The sequence below is a fragment of the Thermobia domestica genome, chromosome 18 (genome assembly GCF_964235325.1).
Source record: "Thermobia domestica chromosome 18, izTheDome1.hap1.1, whole genome shotgun sequence".
NCBI lineage: Eukaryota > Metazoa > Arthropoda > Insecta > Zygentoma > Lepismatidae > Thermobia > Thermobia domestica.
In genome coordinates, this window is record NC_137471.1 from 12,369,007 (window position 1) to 12,383,742 (window position 14,736).

The window sequence follows — 14,736 nt, forward strand, 5'->3', positions numbered from 1 at the left end:
AGTCACAAGCACTTCCTCAGGGCAGCATGCATGTGTGATTTGATCGATAATCAGAGTGTTATCGATGTATTTCCCCAGAGAAGCATTCATGGGGCAATATGATTGATCAATCACCTGTTCTCCAGACCTCGACTGCGTGTTATCGAAGCATTTCTTCAGCGCCGCATGCACGGAGCAATCTGATTGGTCGATAACCTGTTCCCTAAACCTCGACTGGATGTTATCGAAGCATTTCCTCACCACAGCAAGCACGGTCAATCTGATTGAATTATCACCTGTTCCTCGAAAATTTCTGACTGTGTTATCGACGGATTTCCTTAAGCAGCATTAGTTGTCAAACACCTGTTCCTGGCATTCGATTCCGTGTTATTGAAGCATTTCCTCAGTACAGCATTCGCGGCCAATTTCATTTAGTAGATCACCTGTTCCGTTAGGACTGCGTTATCACCACAACGGCATTATGATCAGATTGCTTGTCATGTTTAGATGGTCAGTGCTTACAACGTACCGATTATAGCAAATATTACGATCTATTACATTGCAAACCTAGCATAAATGTGCTTCGCTGTGGAAAAGCATTCTGTATAATATGTATTATCATACGTCAACAAAATACGTATTATCATATTAAGTGCAAAAGTACTTACGTTTTGATTCCTGCTCAAATGAAGCAACTGTTCCTCGTGGTGTCGGGACATGGACAGGTTCCTCTTCCCACACTTGCGTAAAGAAATCATACGCCTCTTCGGCAGTAGGTGGTTTGGGTTGTCCTTTCGTCTGTAAAATAATAATAATAATAATAATAATAATAATAATAATAATAATAATAATAATAATAATAATAATAATAATAATAATAATAATGGAGATTTCAAATGATTATAGCATGCATGTTATAAAACAATGCTGTTAAAATTAAAATAATGGATTCTTCGAATATGCGTTATACGAACAAAATCTGTTAACAATAATTGTCGAACACTTATTCGAACAGTGAATAATTATGGACCAATTAGTCGGATAACGACCAATTGTTCGAATAACGAATAATTATTCGAATAATTGCTCGAAAATTCAAAATGAACATTCGGATACTCGAATAACAGAAGAAAAGTTTTTCGACGAATTTTAACAACACTACTGAAAATTTCACACAGAGAATATGGCTGAGATCAAATGACCGCACTATCCAATCCAAAAATCTCTTCCTGCGGGCGGGGCCGCGGTGGCTCAGTGGTAGAGCGTTCACCTTTGGTGTGTGGGGTCCCTGATTCGATCCCAGCCCGTGTCAAGTGTACTTCGTGGTGGACACACGACGTGCGCCTCGGTTTTCTCGGGGTTTTCTCGGTTTTCTCCCGTTTCTCCCATTTAATTGAACTGAAATACTTAAGGTTTACGTCCCACGATTATGGCAGCTAGGCTAAAGGAGGCGGTGATGATGAGAAAGGAATGAAATGGTGGAATGAAAATGTAGGAGGAAATGGAAGAACCCGAGAAAACCAACGCGCACGGTGTTTGTCCACCACAAAGAGCCCACTTAATTCATTCCACCAGTTTATTCATTTCTCAAAATCACCGTCTCCTTTAACCTAGCCGGGAAAGATTTCATTTTCTTTCCTGAGGGCGGGCGCACACTGACCAGAGGCACGACAGCCAACCCAAGGCAGGAATTTCATAATATCTCGCTAGTTACTACAGTAACTACCAGTAGCTAATCGGCTAGGTTAACGTTTCTCAAAAATATTTCAATTGGGGCCCACTTTTACTAGTTAGAATGTGTCAGTGAACCAATCTACTCTTGTTTCGTTCTAATTTTTTAAAAATATTATTAATAAAAATTCTTTTAATTTTATATTTTAATCTTATTAATAGTCTGTAACATATTTGTATCAAGTATATTTTATAAAAATACATCTATATGAGATATTAGAATTTGTATTATCTATACCTCATTTAGGGATGCGCACGAGACAAGATTTGAGGCTGTCTCGTCTCGAAAATATGCTGTAAAAGTGATGTCTCGACTCGAAAAATGTAGTCTGCTCTATTGAAAGAGCTGTGTCTCGACTCGAATTTTGTCAGGAAAATTGTGTCTCGACTCGTCTCGTGCGCATCCCTAACCTCATTAAATCATTGCTTATATTTTTATATACTGTTTGAGATACTCAACTCTAAAGTGTTTTTTTTCTTTCAGTAATTCTTGTATTAATATTAAATTTAACGACCACACGGGCATAATTCGAGGACCGCAGTTTGAGAACTGCACTGTTAGGTTATAGTATTCTATTTGAAATCTATATTTTCAGACTCAGTCACTGATTCACTCATCACCAAATTTAAAAAATATTAAGCGTAGAAGTTTCTTATGAATATTACCCTTGCACCCTAGGCTGTAGACAGGCCTGCAAATAAGGTTTGTGTCAGCCGGGGCAAATACAAAATTCGGTGCCCTAATTTATATATATATTGGTGCCCCTCGAACTGCGCGCCCGGTGCATGTGCCTCTTTAGCTCCCCCTAGTTGCGGCCCTGGACTAATAGATAAGACTAATTTTGTGAAGTTTGACTTCTAAAGGGAGGAACGGATGTTTGTTCACTTCAGATCAGGGGAGGGTGAGGCGCATTGCACACCTGAGTTTGAGGAACACACACTTTCTTTTAATAAATAACAATAAACCTGAAACTCTTATGAAGGTGGATCATTTTCCCCCACTGGCAAAATCCAAAATGACTACTCTCCAGATACTATTACCCATAAACATTGAAATTTTGTGGGGGCACGGTTGCTCAGTGGTTGAGCACTTACCTCTGGTGCGTGGGGTCCCTGGTTTGATCCCCAGCTACGTATGTTTGTGGTAGACAACATCGTATTCGTGGGCTTTCTCGGAGTATTCCCGTTTCTTCCCACTTTCTCATTTTACCATCCATTCCATCATCAGTCACTTGCTTTAATCGTCGTCTCCCATCGCTTAAAAGGCATAATCGTGGGACCTTAAACTGATACATTTCATTAAAAAAAAAAAGTATAAATAAACTTCTTGAATGCTAAAGCAGCAGACAAATCGAACATTTGCAAGATGTCCCCCCCCCCCCGCCTTTCCAAAGAGAGTACGGGCCTTCTCATTCTCCAGATCTACGAACAGTATTACGCGTAGAACCGTACGCATTTTGGAAATTAAGAGGCTTCGTTCATCCCGGCAAAATTAAAATACCGTAAATTTTACAGTAATTATGTGATATCTTCAAATAGATAAAAGATAATCGAAATGTGGAACAAGAGCGCCCTAGACAATATCATTTTGCGTGAGGTACCGTTATCACAAGTCACCTAGTGGCTTTCCGTTTTTAGCCGTTTAGAAACGCGAAAATAAATGCCGATTTTCAAAATGGCTCGAAATCGAAAGCAGATAAGTGAGTCGTGATAACGGTTTCTCATGTAAAATAATATTGTCTAGGGCGCTCTTGTTCCACATTTCAATTATCTTTTATCTATTTGAAGATATCACATAATTACTGTAAAATTAGCGGTATTTTAATTTCGCCGGGATGACGCCTCTTAAATATTCCTCATGTACCCTACACTGACTATAAGAAGAAGTGTTACGAAATGTGTGGGGAAAGCGCTTAGGGGGAAGGAAACGAGGACAACGCTTTAACTACGGTGAAACCGAATTCGCATTAACAAGTATTTCGAAACCAGAAGAAAAAAATCACAAATATCTATATAATACCTATCAGTATTACATGTATACCAAATCGAAGAGTTAAGTTTGTGTGGTGTAATATTTCCTCAATTAATATCATAACCGAAGACTACAACTTCCGGTTTTGGTAAAAATTAGAATGAAGATGTAATATATTCTCAGGACATTTAATAAATCGCAGACAACTGCTTCACGTTATTATCGTATTTATTACTAAAGCGATCAACGTTAAAACCGGAAGTGATTCTTGTCTGCCACTTCCGGTTTGAATAGAGGGTTAAGAGAAAAGATGGTACTTATTTTTACAACGCTAAATCGATTTGAAAAAATGCTCTCGCTGTTTCACATTTTTTGCTTTATTGTAGATCAATATTGAAACCGGAAGTTCTAGTGCCATTACTTCCGGTATTAGTAGAGAGTTAAGGATGGAGATGTAATCTATTCTTGAGACGCTTAATCGATTGTAGGAAACCACATCTTGCTATGTATTACCGTTTTTGCTGTATAGTAATTAACGTAAAAACCGGAAATGGTTTATTTTTTATCACTTCCGGTTTGAATATTATCTCCATCAACGAACCCGATTTCTGACTTCTAACGTACAATCAGTACACCCTGGCTAAAATTGATGGTGATTCATCAGGTAGGTTTTGAGATTTTTTCTTGAATTCCGGAGAGATGGGCAGAGTTGATCAGCGTTCCTACTGATTTGGAGAAATCTATTTCCCTGACTTTTCCCTGGTCTTTGATTGGAAATTCCCTGGCTTTCATGACAGGTGTCGGATGACGTTGACATATAAATAAGGAATATATAACAATGAATATTTATATATGAGAACATTTATTCTAGCATGTAGGAAGATAAAATAAACAGCAATAAAAACAAAATTATATGTAGACGGGAAAAAACAGCAATAAAAACCAAATAGGTATTAAAATGGTTGGCTAAGCTGAAATTGGTGTACAATTAATGTTAGAAAAAATATTTTTTGTCAAATTTCCCTGACTTTCAGCCTTTTTCCCTGAGCTTCTCTGATCTGCACCATTTTCCCTTAGTTTTCCTGACTTCCCTACCAGTAGAAACCTTGTAAAAATATGTTTTATTTGGTTCAAGAAAAAAAGGATATGTAACTTCTGAAATATTTTCTATAAATCTTATTCTTCACTGCGAAAACCGAAAATTCTGATAGTTTTATATTAAACAGATAAAGAGGCGGAAAACATTAATACAATAACTAAAATGAGAATGCAATACATACAGGGTGACTCAAAAGTCCCCTGACAGAGGGTAACTCTGTTATTATCAGAGTTATCGTCTCCAAATATAATGTTTTAAATCCAAAGTGATGGATTTTTTTTTTTAATCGGACGAGCCGTTTCGACCGTACACTCTTTATGCGTCCAATGTTAAATGAAAATGCATACACCCACCTGGACCCACAACATAAGTGAATGAAGTGAACCCACATTTCAAACAGAAACTTCATGCACTTATGTTGTTGGTCCAGGTAAATGACAAGGTTGCACTTACATTTAACATTGGGCGCATAAAGAGTGTACAGCCCAAACGGTTCGTCCCATTTAAAAAATTCCTTCACTTTATATTGAAAACATCATATTTGGAAACGATTTCTCCTCTTATATTTTGTTGTAACTCTGACACCAGATAACAGAGTTGCCCTACGTCAGAGGACTTTTGAGACACCCTGAATATCAGGCACGTAGCCAGGGGGTCCGGGGGGGTCCCCCTTCCCTTCGAGACCAGAAATGAAAAAAATTAAGGAAGGAAGAAACAAAATGAAATGAGAAAAAGAAGCATCAGCGTTAAAAATTAAAAAACACAGGAAGCTTTTGGTTACTCTTTCTTATGAGGAGATTTGTATTACTTGCAATACATGGTGGCGAGGTGAGCGAGATATCCTGGAAGAGTCAAGGAATTTGAAATTTCTAGAAAAGTTACAGAATTCTCAGAATTTCTGCTACTAGTCAGGGAGATTTCAAGCTTCCGAAAGCATAGTGCCAATGAGTAACAGCGTGGACATTTTTTATCATAATTTTTCGTCATCGCATCCTTGCAGAATCAAACATGTTATTTCAAAAACAATTTTCTACTGCTCCTTTAACCTGTCATTTGGAACCGACAGTAGTTGACGGAATAATAAAAACAAAAATTTATATGGAAAAGGAGTTCTATTAGCACTTGATTCAACAGAAAAAGGAACGCAGATATTGTAAAATATTTTACAAGACATTATTGAGCATGTATACTTTTTATAATAGTGAATATGCACTTTTCATAATAGTTGAGATCATAATGAAAGGAAAATTGTTATATTTGAATAAACAAAGAAAGGAACGTAAATATTGTAAAATCTTTCTCAATACCTTTTTTTTTTTATTCTTTTATTACTCGAGATTTCTTCATAGTTTATTAAAATACTTACCAACATATACTCATTTTATTGTCCTAACAAACCAATATATGTTGATAGTAAAGATAGTTTACATTGATCAAGCTCCTGAGCCTTCAGAATTTCATATCACGCCCCCCTTCCCCCCCCGTTACGAAATCCTGGTTAAAGGAACCAATATATATTCCAGTAAAATAGTTTAGAATGATCGAGCCCCTGGTGTGATGATTACAGTATTTTATGTCACGGACCCCCCCTTCACAAAATCCTGGCTACGTGCCTGCTGAATATTATATATATATATATATATATATATATATATATATATATATATATATATATATATATATATAAAAATTCATATGTACGAAAGCTTTCAAAACTTCAACTTTATTTATGATTCTAACAAGAATACTAGACTTCGTAGAAATAATATTTAGATTCTATACGAAAGGACGAACTTCGTACAGCGAAAAAAAAACACAATATATCGTTATAACGATGTCTAATCTAGAAAACGTTTCAATTTGACAGCGCCGAACATCCTCAAATTTGTATTATTGGCAATTTCGCCTGGGGTGGCAGAAAGAATAATACTGACAGCACGTGCTCAAACACGTGTCATACAAAGTAAGGTCGCGTGCGGCGCTCAGCTGCAAGGGTTAAATGGATCACCACGTGGCTTCCTCAGACTACAGACTTCCGCCTCCGTTTGTATTATTTTTTTTTTTCGAAGACATTAGCGAGAGAGAACAAATGGGAAACTTACTTCGATCGAATCAGCAAATAACAGTTGATCAATAAGTAGATAGGCTTCACAAAATGGAGCTTTTGTACAGCAAACAAAGACCGTCAAATGGGGTGTTTCTGTAATGCTTGACTTTTAAGTTGCACGTGGTTCAATATAAAAAATATGAACTTTGCCTTCTGTGAAGCAAACTGGCTTCAAAAATTAGAAATTTTTAGTGTCTTTTCTATCAGGGGAATAGGGGGTACGGTGGCTAGTTAGTACATTTATCTCTGATGCGTCGGGGTCCTGGTTCGATCCCAGACGAAGTAAGTTTGTGGTGAACAACATTCTGTCCATCGATTTAATTGAGGTATTCCCGTTTACTTCCACATTTTCATTCCATCAACTCCTCCATCATCATTCACCTATATTAATCATTGTTTCCCTTAGGTATAAGTGTGGGACGTTAAACCGAAAGATTTCATTTCATTCTATTTCTATCAGAGAAGTAGTAAGTGACGTGTACTAGAATTTTTTGTGTCTTTTCTATCAAGAGGGCTAGTAAAATAATATGTATTAGGAATTTTTTGTGTCTTTTCTATCAGAGGGCTAGTAAACTAATATGTATTAGACATTTTTAGTGTGTTTTTCTATCAGAGGGCTAGTAAAATAATATGTATTAGAATTTTTAGTGTGTTTTCTATCAGAGGGCTAGTAAAGTAATATGTATTAGAAATCTTTAGTGTGTTTTCTATCAAAGGGCTAATAAAGTAATATGTATTAGAAAATTTTAGTGTGTTTTCTATCAGAGGGCTAGTAAAGTAATATGTATTAGAAATCTTTAGTATATTTTCTATTAGAGGGCTAGTAAAGTAATATGTATTAGAAATTTTTAGTGTGTTTTCTATCAGAGGGCTAGTAAAGTAATATGTATTAGAAATCTTTAGTATATTTTCTATCAGAGGGTTAGTAAAGTAATATGTATTAGAAATTTTTAGTGTGTTTTTTCTATCAGAGGGCTAGTAAAATAATATGTATTAGAATTTTTAGTGTGTTTTTTCTATCAGAGGGCTAGTAAAATAATATGTATTAGAATTTTTAGTGTGTTTTCTATCAGAGGGCTAGTAAAATAATATGTATTAGAAATTTTTAGTGTGTTTTCTATCAGAGGGCTAGTAAAGTAATATGTATTAGAAAATTTTAGTGTGTTTTCTATCAGAGGGCTAGTAAAGTAATATGTATTAGAAATCTTTAGTATATTTTCTATCAGAGGACTAGTAAAGTAATATGTATTAGAAATCTTTAGTGTGTTTTTTCTATCAGAGGGCTAGTAAAATAATATGTATTAGAATTTTTAGTGTGTTTTCTATCAGAGGGCTAGTAAAGTAATATGTATTAGAATTTTTTAGTGTGTTTTCTATCAGAGGGCTAGTAAAGTAATATGTATTAGAAAATTTTAGTGTGTTTTCTATCAGAGGGCTAGTAAAGTAATATGTATTAGAAATCTTTAGTATATTTTCTATCAGAGGGCTAGTAAAGTAATATGTATTAGAAATTTTTAGTGTGTTTTCTATCAGAGGGCTAGTAAAGTAATATGTATTAGAAATCTTTAGTGTGTTTTTTCTATCAGAGGGCTAGTAAAGTAATATGTATTAGAAATTTTTAGTGTGTTTTTTCTATCAGAGGGCTAGTAAAATAATATGTATTAGAATTTTTTAGTGTGTTTTTTCTATCAGAGGGCTAGTAAAATAATATGTATTAGAATTTTTTGTGTGTTTTCTATCAGAGGGTAGTAAAATAATATGTATTAGAATTTTTTAGTGTTTTCTATCAGAGGGCTAGTAAACTAATATGTATTAGACATTTTTAGTGTGTTTTCTATCAGAGGGCTAGTAAAGTAATATGTATTAGAAATTTTTAGTGTGTTTTCTATCAGAGGGCTAGTAAAGATATATGTATTAGAATTTTTTGTGTGTTTTCTATCAGAGGGCTAGTAAAATAATATGTATTAGAAATTTTTAGTGTTTTCTATCAGAGGGCTAGTAAAGATATATGTATTAGAATTTTTAGTGTGTTTTCTATCACAGCGCTAGTAAAGTAATATGTATTAGAAATTTTTGGTGTGTTTTCTATAATAGGGCTAGTAAAATAATATGTATTAGAAATCTTCAGAATCTTTTCTATCAGAGGGCTAGTAAAGTAATATGTATTAGAATTTTTAGTGTGTTTTCTATCACAGCGCTAGTAAAGTAATATGTATTAGAAATGTTGTGTCTTCTCTATCAGAGGGCTAGTAAAGTAATATGTATTAGAAATTTTTAGTGTCTTTTCTATCAGAGGGCTAGTAAAATAATATGTATTAGAAATTTTTAGTGTGTTTTCTATCAGACAGGTACTGGCACGGTGGCACAGCGGTACAGCACTTATCGCTGATGTGTGGGGTCTCTGGTTCGATTCCCGACCAAGTAAGTTTGTGGTGGACAACATCGTGTCCGTTGATTTTCTCGGACTACTCCCATTTCCTCCCATATTTTCATAGTACCAATTTTTCCATCATCATTCACTTACTTTAATCACCCGTCTCCCTTAGCCCAAAGGTCATAATTGTAGGACGTTAAATTCAAAGATTTCATTTACTTTAAACAAAGACAAGACAGAATATGCTCTGGCTAAATATACATGAATCCTACCAACGTAAAATTTACGATTATATATATATATATATATATATATATATATATATATATATATATATATATATATAGGATAGCTCTTTGCTAAAATTTAACGTTTCTTTTCAGCACCGATGCTATTCGAGATGTTGACCTACAGTCAGAGGTGCCCACAGACGGATTTTAGGACGCAGGTTGCACCCATAAAAATATTTGGGAGGAATGATTACAAATTCAAAAAGCCACAAACTGGAGGTTGGTAAATTTGGGGGCAGAATGGTAAATTTCGGATGCAGAATGCTAACTTTGGGACAGAATGGTAGATTTCGGATGCAGAATGGTAACTTTGGGGGCAGCATGGTAAATTTCGGATGCAGAATGCTAACTTTAGAGGCAGAATGGTAAATTTCGGATGCAGAATGGTAACTTTAGAGGCAGAATGGTAAATTTCGGATTCAGAATGGTAACTTTAGAGGCAGAATGGTAAATTTCGAATGTAGAATGGTAACTTTAGAGGCAGAATGGTAAATTTCGAATGCAGAATGGTAACTTTAGAGGCAGAATGGTAAATTTCGGATGCAGAATGGTAACTTTAGAGGCAGAATGGTAAATTTCGGATACAGAATGGTAACTTTAGAGGCAGAATGGTAAATTTCGGATGCAGAATGGTAAATTTCGGATACAGAATGGTAAATTTCGGATACAGAATGGTAACTTTAGAGGCAGAATGGTAAATTTCGGATTCAGAATGGTAACTTTAGAGGAAGAATGGTAAATTTGAGGGGGAAACAGTAAATTTGGGAGATTGCGCCCAAGTTTTACCTACAGTTTAAGGTGGAATCGGAACCACTATAATAGGTTCAATGCTTTCCCATCGCACACCGAATCCAAGACACGTGCACCAGTGATAGTTTACATAAATTCGAGTTATGTTAAAAATTAAATATAGAGCAATGTGTCAAGAAAAATACCTTAAAATATCCTGAAATCTATCCTTTGCTTTTCTCCTTTTTTTCTCTTACAAAAGTAAAGGCTACAGATTCTAGCTAAGGGACAATTTTAAGTTGCCAGTTCGTCTTTTAAAAGTTTATGCTAATATTTATGTGCAGAAGCACTTTGAAAGTCAGTTTATCGCCATCTAAAATCGAATTTCGCGGGGGAGGAGGCAGTTGCCACTGTATTATTACAACGAAAAGGAATGTTCGGTTCTTCTCTGCCTTTCCGTGAAAGAAAAGATCATACATAGCTTTGAAGGCCACACAGCTGAATTCTTCTATTCAGGAAATATTTGGCAAATCTTCTAAGAAATCGTATATATATAGGTTAAGCAGTAAGTCCAATTACCTAGTAAAACCAATTGAAGAAGAAAAGGCGATTTGACAGCTAAACGGGAACCAAGATTTCTTGTTTGGGAATTGATTTTCAATAGAGTCCCGTATGGCGGTATGTTTTGGTCCAGGTGTTGAAGCTACAGGGGTCGCCGACCTGTTTGAAAGATTCAAACACCACCCGAGTTATGGTGGGATAACAGCAGATTATCAATAACATTCCGTTAAGCGAAGAAAACATCTGGCTGTGCGAGATTTTGCTTTATTTCAAAATCTGTACAAGGAAAGAATGTATGTCTTGAATTGACCTCTACAACATCAAAACAACTTCCACCTACGTTGCGAAGTTGGAGGAAGCAGGGGTGATGCAGAAGCCGGTTGTGATATACTGCCGTTAGCTATTGTTTGTATTTCTTTCAGGTGCATCAGGTGTAAGAGTGCTTATTTTTATAGTGTTCTTACGTAATGCTCTTGTTATTGAGGAGGGGAATTTTGGTTCAGCAGTAATGCTTGTCCCTGTTAAGAAAGAGTATTGGTTCGAGTCCAGATTTAGGAGCCGCGGTGGCTCAGTGGTAGAGCGTTCACCTCTGGTGCTTGGGGCCCCGGGTTCGATCCCAGTCCCCGCCAAGTGAACCTTGTGGCGGACAAACACCGAGTGCGTGGATTTTCTCGGGATTCTCCCGTTTCCTCCCACTGTCTTCATTCCACCATTTCATTCATTACTCATCATCACAGTCTCCTTTAGCCTAATCGGCATAACCGTGGGACGTAAAACTCAAAGATTTCATTTCATTTTTCGGGTCCAGATTATGTTCAGTTTATGGTAGACAACGCTGTGTAATTGGATTTCTTTGTAATTTTTTCCTTTACCCCTCAGTACCTTCTTTCAGGTTCCACTATCATTCATTTGTATGGATTAGCAACATAGAGTATACAACGGAGGTTTCCGGACCTTGCGCCGCGACACCCTAAGACATTGGCTGTCTTGAACCACGGAGTTACAATTAATAGGAAAAACATGTCCCAGTGACAACACATTAAAAATCTGAACTCATTATTAACTAACTCTATGGCCTATGGAACCCGGAGGTTCAATGTCGCGTTCAGAAGAGCTCTCCATTGACTTCTGTTCTTATCCAACTGGATCCAATCTCTACTTTGTATTCCTGCTTCTGAGAGATTCCATCTTAATATTGTCCTTCCATCTGAGCGTAGGTCTTCCTAATGGTCGTTTTCTGATTAGATTTCCAGTTAAAACTTTGCGAGCGTTCCTACTTTCTTCCATCCTGGCTACATGACCTTCCCACCTGAGTCTTCTAGCTAGACTTAATGACCCTAACAATGTTTGGTAAACTTGAATCCATTACAGTGGCTCTAATTTCACCTTAAACTGTAAGACAGAGTTCCCAAAATCCTGTATACTTAGGATTGTTTTGTATTTTAGACTCTACTAGCAGAATACCCGTTCTTCACGCGAGAAGAATACGTTTCAGTTTGGACATAAAGAGGGGAATTTAGATTTAAACTGCCTCGGAAGTGTCACTGTTCATCTCTAGGATCTCGAAAACTATGGATTCGACACTAATATCGGTCATTTTCGATCAGTATGTATCTCCTCCCCCAAGTTGCGGGGCTGAATTTGATTTTAAACAGCATCGGAAGTGTCACTATTCATCTCAGCAACCCTCCCAAAAAACTGAATTCGACACTTATATTGGTCATTTTTAATCAGTTTATCTTCTTCTCCTCCAAGTTGCGAGGCTGAATTTGGATTTAAACGGCATCGGAAGTGTCACTGTTAATCTCAACGAATCCAAGAACTATGGATTCGGCAGTAATATCGGTCATTTTCGATCATTTTTATATATCTCCCCCTCCCCATGCAGCATTAAAATGAAATGGCATAAACCATTCAAGGCTCGAACGTTCTCTATGTTGAACATATGATCGAGACCATCGGGTGGTTCAAGAGTTATTAAATCACAAACATAGTCACTTTCATTTTTTATAAGTTATTTATTTTATTTTATTTATTTATTTAACAATCACCAGATATAGCTCAGAGACCATTTTATACTGGATATCTAACAACAACAATAACAATGGAAAGGATTTGGGAAGGTATCGGCCAGGGCCTGTTTAGTAGGTACCATCCCGGCATTTGCCTGGTAGGACTGAGGGAAACCCTGGAAAACCTCAGTCAGGATGGTCGGCAGCGTGATTCGAACCCACGACCTCCCGAATGCGAAGCCAACGCTCTACCACTTGAGCTACTTCGCTCGGTTATTAGAATTTCTATACCCTATTAAATTGCATAATCTATTATTTGTATAAACAATACTCGTTTCAGACTCCCAACTATAGTGTGTGTGACATAATTTACATGAACTATACTTTTTTCATCTTTGCTGGACTAATGTTCAAGCAAAGAGGACCTCGAGGGCCATAACTTGAGAAACGCTTATCTAGGAGATCGGCCATATCTGGTAGAATAAATAGTATAACCCTTCCCTTCAAAACAAACAAAAAAGGGGGAGGAGAGGAAAGAACACCAAGCGTAAGTGGAAAATCCAAAAGCAATTTCAGCAAAATAATAAGTTATGAGACACGTGTTGACTACGTATAGATCATTTATCTTCCTTCAACTGTGCTTTACAATGAAAGAATAGGAACACACTGACAATTGTAGAAAGATATTTATCACGCATTTTTACCCCACTTGCCCCAGAAGAGAGCAGATCATGGGATACACCGAGTAACAACAATCAAAGTCGACTCCCTATGGAGATGTCCTGTGACCAATGTCCCGTTGCAGCTTTCTTGTGCCGTGCGAGAAATATCACATTACCTGCTGCAGCTTTTACAAATACAAAAAAGATCCAACTACTTCAATCGCCATCGTTAAAGAAGAAGATTCTGTTCAATAGTTTCCTTCGTGTCTTTAAACCATTAATCTTCTTACCGCATCGGTCATCGATTGGCGCTATTTGACAACAAATACCCGAACACATGCTCATTTTTAATAATAATAATAATAATAATAATAATAATAATAATAATAATAATAATAATAATAATAATAATAATAATAATAATAATAATAATAAAATAATAATAATAATAATATATTTGAAAAAACAATTAGCGAAATATTCAAAGAACGTATAGCAAGTAAGTATAAATTGAAATGAAATGAAATCTTTGAGTTTTACGTCCCACGGTTATGCCGGTTAGGCTAAAAGAGACGGTGATGATGAGTAATGAATGAAATGGTGGAATGAAGAAAGTGGGAGGAAAAGGGAGAACCCCGAGAAAACCCACGCACACGGTGTTTGTCCACCACAAAGCTCACTTGGCGGGAAGTAAGTATAAAACAAATAACATAATATTCATGATTAAAAAGGAGACGGACGATTAAGAGTCTTCATCCCAGCGAAATTAAAATACCGCTAATTTCGCAGTAATTATGTGATATCTTCAAATAGATAAAATATATTAATAATTGAAATGTGGAACAAGAGCTCCCTAGACAATATTATTTTGCGTGAGGTACCGTTACCACAAGTCACCTAGTGGCTTTCCGTTTGCAGCTGTTTAGAAACGCGAAAATAAATGCCGATTTTCAAAATGGCTCGAAATCGAAAGCAGATAAGTGAGTCGTGATAATGGTTTCTCATGTAAAATAATATTGTCTAGGGCGCTCTTGTTCCACATTTCGATTATCTTTTATCTATTTGAAGATATCAAATAATTACTGTAAAATTAGCGGTATTTTAATTTCGCCGGGATGAAGATTCTTAAGGCAAGTGACTGACAATAGAAGAATTAGTGGAAAGGGAACGTTGGAGGAAACCCACGGAAATTCCACGTACACGATATTGTCCATCACAAA

General features: G+C 36.2%; 1 protein-coding gene across 1 annotated transcript in view; it reads right to left on the bottom strand.

Moving 5' to 3' along the window:
• LOC145675624 (coiled-coil and C2 domain-containing protein 2A-like) overlaps positions 1 to 14,736 on the bottom strand; it is a 302,517-nt gene that overhangs the window by 103,942 nt on the left and 183,839 nt on the right. Inside the window, exon 7 of the mRNA XM_081746169.1 lies at positions 648 to 777. Coding sequence (XP_081602295.1) covers positions 648 to 777 — 130 coding nt within the window. The remainder of the gene's footprint in view (positions 1 to 647; positions 778 to 14,736) is intronic.